Consider the following 11105-nt stretch of genomic DNA (forward strand, 5'->3'; position numbering starts at 1 on the left):
CCTCCCCTTCCCGCGTGTACACCCACCCTTCCCGTGTGTACACCCGCCCTCCCCGCGTGTAAACCTCCCCTTCCCGCGTGTACACCTCCCCTTCCTGCGTGTACACCCGCCCTTCCCGCGTGTACACCTCCCCTTCCCGCGTGTGCACCTCCTCTTCCCGCGTGTACACCCACCCTTCCCACGTGTACACCTCCCCTTCCCGCGTGTACACCTGCCCTTCCCACATAGACCCATGTGCCTGGTCTGGTGAGGTCCTCTCCTCGGTGTGGAGGCAGCAGTTTAGCTAAGGTAATAAAGCTGTCTGTGGTACACCTTTACTTCTCCTTCAGAAGTGTCTCAGTGCACCTGGCATCTTTGTTTCTGGGCCTGTTGTGTAAACTGTGGTATAGTTCCTTCCATTTATGCCATAAAATGTTATGCTACTGAAATACATGTCAAGAAATATTTCTTTGAGTTCCCATGTCTTCCTATTTGTGATGGAGTTCATGGAGACACAGTCACCAGAATGTCTAAATTTAATATTCAGGACCCTCTGTCGGTCTTAGGAGCGCATTTTCATCTTCTCTTAAGTTTAAATAGAAATAGCCGTTTGGGAAATTGAGGCTATGCCTGTCAGTGCTTTACCTCTTTGTAGGATAAGCACATCAAAGATTGCCTTCCATCAGTTAAAAGGTTGGCGCTTTAAAAATAAAATCCTATAAGTGGCAATGTTGTACTTTATCAGTATAAAGTAGTTAAAAGCAAAATAAAACTAATTTTCTTCCTGTTTGTACTGATAGCCCAGGAATCTCCTTTAACTTGAACGCATGAATGCTACTCTCTTCTGTTAAATGTGGATGTTACCCTTCTGTGTCACTGGGAGAGTCTTGTCTGACTTATGATGTGGCTGTCACCTCAGCACAGACAAACGTGCACATGATTGTTAGTTTACACTGTGTACACTGTGGGTCTCTGGCCTGACAGATGGGCAGTCGAGGTTTATTGAATGGAATGAAAAATGAAACTCTCTAAAGGTCACTTTTTCCAGGTAAAGTTTTATAGTGGCTTGTCCAGAAAAACGGTTTGCTTTGTAGTGAAGAGAACAGGACGCGCGTCCACGCGTGCACACACACAAACACACACACACCGCCACTGTTACATGACCCTGCTTTGTACCTCCTCTCACACGTTCGCTCACTGACAGAGCTGCCTCATTCTCCTGAAGTTCTCAATTTCAAGCTAATATTTACACTTTCAGTAAAAATTATCTTTTTTTAGAAATATATGCTTTTTACTCTGAAACCCTTTGAAAGTATCTTCCAGTAAGACTTTCTTAAGATTTATTTTTTCCTGTATTTTATGTACATAAGCACTTTGTCTTCAGTGCACATCAGAAGAGGGAATAGATCCCATTACAGACAGTTGTGGGCTACCATGTGGTTTCTGGAATTGAACTCAGGACCTCTGGAAGAGCAGTCAAGTGCTCTGAACCACTGTGCCATCTCTCCAGCCCCTAGCAGTAAGATTTTTAAAGGCAGTTATGTCTCTATCTTAAAGGAGTGTGCAGCATAGGCAGAGAGACAAGATGTACATAAGATATGCACAGCCTCAGGTACAGTTAAAAACAATGACCTTAAGGACATAGATGTTGGTATACGATACCCAGTGTAAAGAAGTGTTGCTTCCTAGGTGCACAGACTGCTTGTGAGAAACTGGGTATACACAGCAAAGTTAATAGACACGTCAGAAGGTGGCTACGCTGCAGGTACGCTCTGCTTAGCATGTCTCTCCCCTGCTCCATGATTTCCAGGTCTGCCTCTCCAAAGCACGGATTCACCATTATGAATAGGCTCAGCATGGAGAACAGGACAGAACCCATTACTAAAGACCTGGACCTCCAGCTCCAGGACCCTTTCCTTCTCTACAGAAATGCCACATGTGAGTCTCTTTACATATGTTTATACATATGTAAACATACAGCGGTGGTCATGTGCCACATGTGAGTCTCTTAATGCAGCGGTAGTCATGTTCTGAAGTCAAGTGTCCCAAGCTGCAGTGTCCTCCCGTGCTCTGCATTTAGTATCAACAGCTTGGGTTTTAACATTTAATAGCTTGGAAGTGTTCAAGTGAGAGTTTCCTTAAGCCCTGTCTTGAGCAGCTCTTCTGCCTATAGAATGAACCAGTCATTGACTTTAATCCTGAGCAGAAATGGGGAAGGTGAGTATTTGGTAAGGAGACAAGAGAGGGACGGGTGGTGTCACTGAACACAGAGTCAATGATTTGATTAGTGGGAGTTTTTCCTTGTGTATCACCTCTGATCAAGCACTGCGAAGAGTGATTGAGGAGAGGGTCTATACTTTTGAGTATGTAATTACTGAAAAGTCAAAGTCCAAAGAATTTGGCCCTTTAGATTCTCTTAACCATTTGTAATGGTGAGATTGCGGTAGGTAACTGAGTGGTTCTTGATGGACTCGAGAAGAAGTAGCAGTTGCTGGTATGGTATTCTGTCCTCATTTCACTGTCTTATCTGAGAAAGACTAACGAAGCTGTCAGCTTCAGGGCCATCTTCACCATATAGGACCATACTCCTGGGAAGGTAAGTATGGGCCAGCTCTTTGGCCTTGTGGGTAACTTTCAAAGAGACTTTGCAATCCAGTTGTGGTTTGAGCTTAAGATCTAAGAGGTCGGTACTAGGGAGGGAGATGGCTCAACTGGTAAAGAGCTTGCAACATGAGGGCCGACCTGAGTTCCACGCTGCCGCAATCTCTCTCTCTCTCTCTCTCTCTCTCTCTCTCTCTCACACACACACACACACACACACACACACACACACACACACACACACACAAAGCCAGCAGTGACTGTGTACATTTGTATTTCCAGTGCTGGGAGACAAAGTCAGGTGGGTGCCCAGAGCTTGCTGGCCTTCCAGGCTAGCTGGAACTGGGAATTCCAGGTTCAGTGAGAGACCCCATCTCAAAAACCAAGGCAGCCTACAAAATGATTCAGCAGGTAAAGATCTTTGCTGCCAAGCCTGATAGCATAAGTTTGATCCCCGAAATCTACATAAAGGTGGAAAGAGAGCACCAACTCCCACAAGTTGTCCTCTGACCTACACACACACACACACACACACACACACACACACACACACACACCACAGTGTCACGTGCTCCCTCCTCTCCAGCAAATAAATGTGGGGAAAAATGGAGAGTGACAGAGAAATACATCTGTTGTCAACTTCTGGCCCTGACACAAATGTGCGTGTGCAGACACGCACACACTTGCATACAGCACACAAACACAAAAGAGGCTGGGGAGATGTCTTGGTGTTTAAAGTATTTACTCTGCATGTGTGGGACCTGAGTCCTGATCCCTAGCACCCAAATAATTGTCCAGTAGCCCCAATGCTGGGGGCAGAGACGGGCAAGCCCTGGGTCTTGTGCCCATTCATTCTAGCCTAAATGGTTAGCTACAGGGTCAGTGAGAGACCCTGTCTTTAAAAACATAGAGGAAGGCATCCTGACATCAGCCTCTAGTCTCTGTACACTCCTGCATTGCTAAGCACACTTGCACATGTGTGTACACATAAATAGCACACATCTCCTGACACAGAACTTGCCTACTGTATACTACTCAGAATTTTAATAATGTAATTTAAGTAATACTTGATGATAATCCCAATGAATAGTTTGAGACTAAATGTAGCAATACATTAAATATGATGCTATAGTTAATTGTAGATAAATAGGTTGTTGTGATAAATGTCTAGTCCTTAATGAGAAAAAACAGAGCTATTAGAACAGTAACGTGACTTACCAATAGTAGGCCCTATGAAAAGAAAGGTTTTGCAGTATTTTATTTAAAAATATGGTTTGTTGCTGTTTTTTTGCAGTATGGTTATAGTTATGTCAGAATTTATATTCTTTTTTAAAAAGGATATTTGGGCAAAGGAGCTAGCTTAGTTAATAAAGTGCGTACCGTACAAACATTTTCACCTGAGTTCAATTCCCCAGATCCCATTGAAAAAGCTGGGTGGAGTGGTGTGTGTGTAATCCTAGGAAGCAGGGACAGGAGGCTCCCTGGGGCTCCCTGGCCAGCCAGCCTAGCTTAGTGGGTGAACCCCAAGCCAGTGAGAGACTGCTTTAAAAACCATGGTGGACAGCACCTTAGAAAGAATGACGTGAGTTCCAAGACAGCCAGGGGTACACAGAGAAACCTTGTTTTTGGTGGGAGAGAAGAAAGAACAGCACCGATGTCTGGCTCATAGACACAAAAAATACTGTGTCCTGAATAGCATTAACATATTCAAATGCTAATAAAGAAGCCACAAAAATGAATGTAGATTAGATAGCTTAGCAATTAAGAGCATTGGCTGTTTTTCCAGAAGTCCCAGGTTCAATTCTCAGCACCCATGTGGCATCTCACAACTGGCTATAACTACAGTTTCAGGGACACAACACCCCCTTCTGGCCTCCATATGCACCAGACATGAAGTTGTGTGTATGTGCGTGCGTGCATGTGTTTGTGTGTGTGTGTGAAATAAACCTTTAAAAGTGAACATAGAATGAATGAATACTAGTTATCTATCAGTCATTTCTGGTTGTTCTTATTTTGTACAAATAATTGATCTAGTCACTGTAGATATTCTGAAATTCTTATATATTGCCTTATGTAATATACAATGCCAAAAGATTAGAATTTCCTTAATGCATTAATTTAAAAAAAAATACCTTTCCTATGTCTCCCAGGGCCTGTCTGACAGAAAATGCTATGTGGAGTTAGTAAGCACACAGGAAGCCTCACTCACTGTCTCTAGGTATGTCCAGGATGGTGGTGAGCAGCCACCTGGGACTGTTGACCTTAAAGTGTGGCTTGTCTGAAGGAACAGGACTGTGTGTTTAAAGCACACAGCATTTTTCAAAGTCCTAGCACAAGGAAGAAGGAAGGAAGGAAGGAAGGAAGGAAGGAAGGAAGGAAGGAAGGAAGGAAGGCAGAATCTTTAGAAATCTTATAATAATTTTACATTGGCCAACATTAAGATGATAATATTTGGATATAAGGCTAAATAAGTAAAGTGTATTTTTAAATTTACTTTTACCTGCTTCTTTGTTATTTCTAATTTAAACTTTCAGGCGTGGTTCATCCCTGTGGGTCTTCTGTGGATGAGCCAGTGCTGCTTTCACTGGCCTTTTCCAGATGAGAAGTTGAGGCTTGGGGAGGAGCCAGCCCAGCCCATGCTCCTACAGTGCTGGCCCTGGGTGCTAGTCCACACCCCTGCACTGCCTCCCGCAGTTAGGCATGACTACAAATGGAAGTCAGTCTTTGGGATCGCATGCGCTTGGTATGGAAAAATGAAATCAGTTGAGCAGAGTGTGAAGGCAGTGTCTTCTCACTCTTCTGCGCTCATTTTGCTCCATTTTGTTCTCCTTAACGCCTGGTGCTGATTGTCTTTGACGCCTGTTGTTTGGTCTTAGTTAACTTATCAGAGCTTTTCAGCCTCTGACATCCGAGGTCCACAGAGGGTTTATCACGCAGGCCGTCAGGTCTGGGTGCCTCTCAGTGTTTCCTGCAGCTCAGCTGGTTATGTAACAGTTGCATAGGCTTTTTTATAATGCCTCTGATAATGCCCCTTTGGACAGGGAGCCTGGCTTCATGCAAGCTTGTTTTCATGGTTACTTCCCCTTGGGGTCCATACAGACCTCCAGAGGCTCTGGGCCTTTCACTTGCCATAGCTCGTGAATCATGTCTGCCATTGCAGTACAGTAGGGCCGCAAATGGTTCAGAGCAAGTTTTCTCAGAGAATCAGTAAAGAAAAAAAGTATTTGATAAGTAATTTTGAATTTTAATCAAACACAAAATAGATTACTTTGTTGTAGAAAAGAATTTATAGTCTGAGCTTTATTGGAGTTTATTGAAATGATATTTGACCTAAGTGAGCTTTATTTATTTAGTGTGTGTGTGTGTATTAGGGTTTTTATTGCTGTGAGGAGACACCATCACCACAGCAACTCTTATAAAGGAAAACATTTCATTGAAGTGGTTCAGTCCGTTATCATGACAGGAGCATGGCAGCACACAGGCAGACATGGTACTGGGGAAGGAGCTGAGAGTCCTACATCAGCAAGTCTGCAACAGCAAGTCGACTGGGACACTGGGCAGTATCCTGATCATACAAAACCTCAAAGTCCACCCCACAGTGACACACTTCCCCTAACAAGGCCACACCTACAAGTAAGCACACCAACAAAGCCACACCTGCCATTTTCTTTCAAACCACTACTGTGTGTGTGTGTCTGTGTCTGTGTGTCTGTGTGTGTCTGTGTGTGTGGCATATAGATGTGCAAGGATGTGCACCTGTGAGTACATGCAGAGACCAGAAGAAGATGTCAGAAATCTTCCTCTATTATTTCCTGTGTCCTCCTTTGAGCCAGGTTCTTTTACTGTGCTGGAAGCCTGTTGTTTTCTGGAGGATGGCTGGCCCACCAGCCCCAGGAATGTGCCTGTCTTTAATACTTCCCCTCCTCCATCCTTGCACAGCTTTTTAAAATAAGATGTAAAAATCAAAAAAGATAGTTATTAAATCTGGAGTGAAATTGCATGCATTCATTCATTCAACAAACATTTACTGTCTGCCAGGAACTGTGTTGGATTTTATATGGGCTATCCTATTAAATTCTTGTAACTTTTTCTTGGAAATTGTTTCCTGTTTTATCAATGAGGATAATGGGTCCGGAGAGATAGCTCAGCGGCTAAGCACTAGCTGCTCTTCTAGGGGACCTAGTTCAATTCCCAATACTCACAAGTTGGCTCACAATAGTCTGTAACTTCAGTTCCAGGGACTTCAACTCCCTCTTCTGGCATATGTGGGCACCAGGCGTGCAAGTGGTGCACAGATATACTTGGAGGCAAAACACCTACACACATAACTTTGAAGAATAAAAAGTTCAGATATTTTGAGTGCTGAAATGGCAATCTAAAGGTTTAGATTTGAGATTTTCAGTTCTTTTCTGCTGGTCTAAGATCAAGTGTAGATTTGGAGTTTTCAGGTTGGAGATGAGTAACAGGTAAAGACTATGCAAATGTCCTTACATGGAAAAAAACCTTGAAATCTGAAAGACTCTGGTCTCAAGCACTTCCCATAAGGAACATAGAGCCGCACTGCCAGTGCGAGGCCAGTGTTGATTAGGAAACTTAAAAAAAAGGATCTATGCTCTGAAAAGTCTCCCTCCCCTTCTCTCCCCCTCTGATCCTGTCTGCCTTCTCCCCTCTCTCTCCCCTTCCTTCCCTTCCTCTTCCCCTGTCCCGTGAACCCCAGGGCCTTGGGTATGATGGAGAAGCACTACAACCCTTAGCCACACCCCAGACCCTTACTGGAAGTCTCTCGTGTTAACTGCCTGGTAGCATGAGTCCTGCGCTAGGGTAAGGAAGCAGAGGAGCCAGTGGGACCCACGTCTCCCCTTCATCTGCAGTGGGACCCACGTCTCCCCTTCATCTGCAGTGACTCCTTGTTTCTGTCACGAATTCACTTTAAATAGCCTACTTTCCAGCAGAGATGCAGTTTTCTAATATCTTTTCTGCAATTCTTTCCCTGAAATAGCATATGACAAGTAATCAATAGTTTTAAAATATAATTTTAAGCATTTTATTGATGGCTATTATAAAGTACCTACTTTTTATTCCAGAGCTTTAGCTGAATTGTACCTGCATATATACACCCACAATAAATAACAGCAATAAGAAAGTCAAATTTACAAATAAGCGTTGGGCATAATTTGGAGGGAGCATTACTCAGTATACTTAGAATGTGTTCTGAAAAACCTTGGCCATTTATGCTACCATAAATCAGTAAGTTACTGTGTAGGCATGAGGAGTACATTTCAGGTCCCCTTTGGACAGAGACTGTATCTTATATTTTAAATGTGTTCTGTGATTCCACATGGGCCCAGAAAATGAATGGATCAGGATAAGAAATAGACATGCACAGTAGACTAGAAGTAATTTCCAAATCATTTGTACCAACTCCAGAATTGTTTGGTGTGTGTGTGTGTGTTAGAGAGAGAGAGAGAGAGAGAGAGAGAGAGAGAGAGAGAGAGAGATGTCTAATGATTTTGTCTCAAATTCTAATCGGTGTGCTCAAGACAAAGTGTTGACGATTCTGCTTGGAGTGATTGATTTATAATGGCCACGGGGTTGCCCGGCTTTCAGAAATTCTTCCCTATTCCCCACCTCATGGTCAGCGTGACAGTTCTACCTCTCAGACTAATACAAAGCAATTACCAAGGCTGAACTGTGTGGTTCCCTCAGGGATTTGAGTTTTTGTTTGTTTGTTTGTTTTGTTTCTTTAGGCAGGGTTCCCCTGTACACCCTGGCTGTCCTGGAACTTGCTATGTAGGCCATGCTGGCCTGGAACTCACAGAGATCCACCTCCCTCTGCCTCTTGGTTCTGATTTAGGCTTCTTAAGCCCTCTAGATTTCAAGATATTTAGAGCAATAAAGGTCTTCCAGCTTAGCGGGTTCTAAGGCCCTGAGACTTGTAACCTCTAATCTTAGAATCACTTAGGGTCGGTATAAAAGCAGCTGAAATGTTAAAAACAAACCCCATGGAAACACACTGCAGAGAAAGTGAAAGCCTCATTATCCACCCATAGACAGCTCGGCTTATTTCCTTTCATTTTAGGATATTTGCTGATAGACTGATATTCCCAAGAGTGCATTTTTAATTTTTAGATTTATTTATTTTAATGTATATGAATATCTTACTTGCATGTATGTCTGTTTACCACGTACAACCCTGGTGCCTATAGAGGTCAGAAAAGGGCACTGGATCCTCGAACTAGCGTCACAGATGGTTGTAAGCCACCATGGGGGTGCTGGGAACTGAACTTCATCCTCTATAAGAGCAGCAAGTGCTCCTAACCACTGAGCACCTCTCCAACCCTCTCAAGTAGTCATTTTTAATCCTGTTTGAGTCATGGAATTGGATGATTCTTCCCCGCTTTCCTCCCTCCTTCCCTCCTACCCACCTCCTTCCCCTCTTTTTGATTGTATGCTTTAGATTGCCTTTCATGCGCCAGGTATTGTTCTAAGGTCCATGCTTTGTGCTTCGCCTTCCGAATGTCTATGCACGCCATTGTACAGACTTAAATTCTAGGAATGCAATTGAACTTCTCATGCCATCTAAGGTCAGCGCACATCTTTAACTAGACAGCTAAAAGTCCTTGACATCCTTTTTAGACAGGAACCTGATATTTGCCAGAATAACAATAGCATGCTTTTCTCTTCTGGATCCGCCCAGGAAGTAATATAAGATCCTCATGGGAAACTCATCCAAGGCACAAATACTGTGGAGGAGGAGACAGAGACCTTGACTCTTCATATGCAGTCAGAATAGGATCCTCTACATAGAGGCTCTTTATTGTATGTGGTAGGTGTGCTTGCTGCCCTCAGTAACCTTCAAGGACTCTAGTGTGCTTCGTAATCGGAGAGGAAGAAGGCCCCTGAAAGTTACAACTTGGTATATGCTCAGTGTCTTAGAGTTTCTATTGCTGTGAAGACACCATGACCATCACAACTCTTATAAAGGAAAACATTTAATTTGGAGTGACTCGCTTACAATTCAGAGGTTCATTCGGTTATCATCATGGTGGGACACGGCAGTGTGCAGGCAGACATGGTGCTGGAGAAGTAGCTGAGAGTCCTGCATCTTTCAGGCAACAGGAAGTGGCAGTATATTGAACATATGTGAGACCTCAAAGCCCACCTCCACAGTGACATACTTCCTCCAACAAGACAGCATCTCCTGTTAGTGCCTCTAGTTTTGGGGGCCATTTTCTTTTAAACCACCACACTCAGTGCATCTCTGTTGGTGTCTTTAAGCCACCATTTCCATTCCAGGTGAGAAGCCTAGCTCTTTATTATGGCTCTTGCATAGAGCTGGCACACTGTAACGAGTGATTAAGGAGTGCACACCTCCTCCAGCTCAAGCGATGAACCGTCCTTCTGGCCTTAAATCCAGAATTACCGTTTGTTCAGTCAGTACTCGGCTCATGCTGAAGGGATGGAAATGCTAAAGGAGACAATTGGTGTAAAGCCTGGCATTCTGTCAGTTACAGAATGCTCCAGAAGATGTCAAGTAAGGCAGTGCTTCACTTTTGAGTACTGGGCGTCCTAATTTTGGTTTCCACGCATCACAGCTCCTGTGACGGTTCCTCTCGGCATCTCACAAGCCATTCTCCTTTCTCCCGGCACCCAGCTGAAGGACTCTGCACTTCCACTGTAGGATGTCAGGGGGCTTGTGGATAGGACTTTGTGAATCTAATGGGAATGTACAAATCTTGGAGCTCACTCAGTGAATAATATTGGCGTGCTTGGGGGAGGAGGAGTCTGTGAGACAGAGTGACGCATTACAGCTAGTACACAGCTATCGTGGAGTAAAATCTAAACGAAGCCAACTGTGTTTTGTTCTCAGCCATACAGATGCAAGATTCTTGGCATTACAAGGAAATACGTTCGCATAGTGTGCTGCTTCCATTCATATGCTGCCTTTGTGGCTTGTAGTTGCACCATCTTCTGTATTTTGTTTGAGGGAGCCAAATTGGCTAGGAGAAAAGCCTAAATCTTGGCAGAGAAAAACCATATTTCAGAACGTTCCCCTCCATGCTTTCTGAGAGAAGCGTCCTTCCCTCTCCCTGCCTCAGCACACAGGGAGCGGGCAGTATGGCTGCACAGTGTTGGTGGACATTTTGCATTCTATTTTTCTGTTGCTGATTTTTGTTAAAAAAAAAAAAATCACAAGATGATTTCGGATAATCATGTTGATTCCAAAAGGCATCTTATATTTATTTTATATTTGGATCCAATAGCAAGCAAGCAATTAGGCCGTGAGCTGGTGTTGGAATCATTCCATACACAACCCTAGTTCTTCTCTCAGAGCAGAGCCCAACATGACTTGTTTTCAACAGGAAGGCTTTAGGAACACTCAGTATCTCCTGTGTTCACGTAGGTAAAGGTCAGAATGACAGACATGCAGGGCCTCTGATCTGCTGCTTCCGTTAGTGGCTACAGAGCCTCTGATTGGCTCCTCCCGTTATTGGCACAGAGCCTCTGATTGGCTCCTCCCATTA

General features: G+C 43.9%; 1 protein-coding gene across 2 annotated transcripts in view; it reads left to right on the forward strand.

The window, feature by feature from the left end:
• Dcp1b (decapping mRNA 1B) overlaps positions 1–11105 on the forward strand; it is a 43302-nt gene that overhangs the window by 7463 nt on the left and 24734 nt on the right. For both annotated transcript variants that reach the window (XM_005365089.3, XM_005365090.3), the window contains exon 3: positions 1790–1917. In XM_005365089.3, coding sequence (XP_005365146.1) covers positions 1790–1917 — 128 coding nt within the window. The remainder of the gene's footprint in view (positions 1–1789; positions 1918–11105) is intronic.

The sequence above is a fragment of the Microtus ochrogaster genome, unplaced genomic scaffold (genome assembly GCF_000317375.1).
Source record: "Microtus ochrogaster isolate Prairie Vole_2 unplaced genomic scaffold, MicOch1.0 UNK1, whole genome shotgun sequence".
Taxonomy (NCBI): Eukaryota; Metazoa; Chordata; class Mammalia; order Rodentia; family Cricetidae; genus Microtus; species Microtus ochrogaster.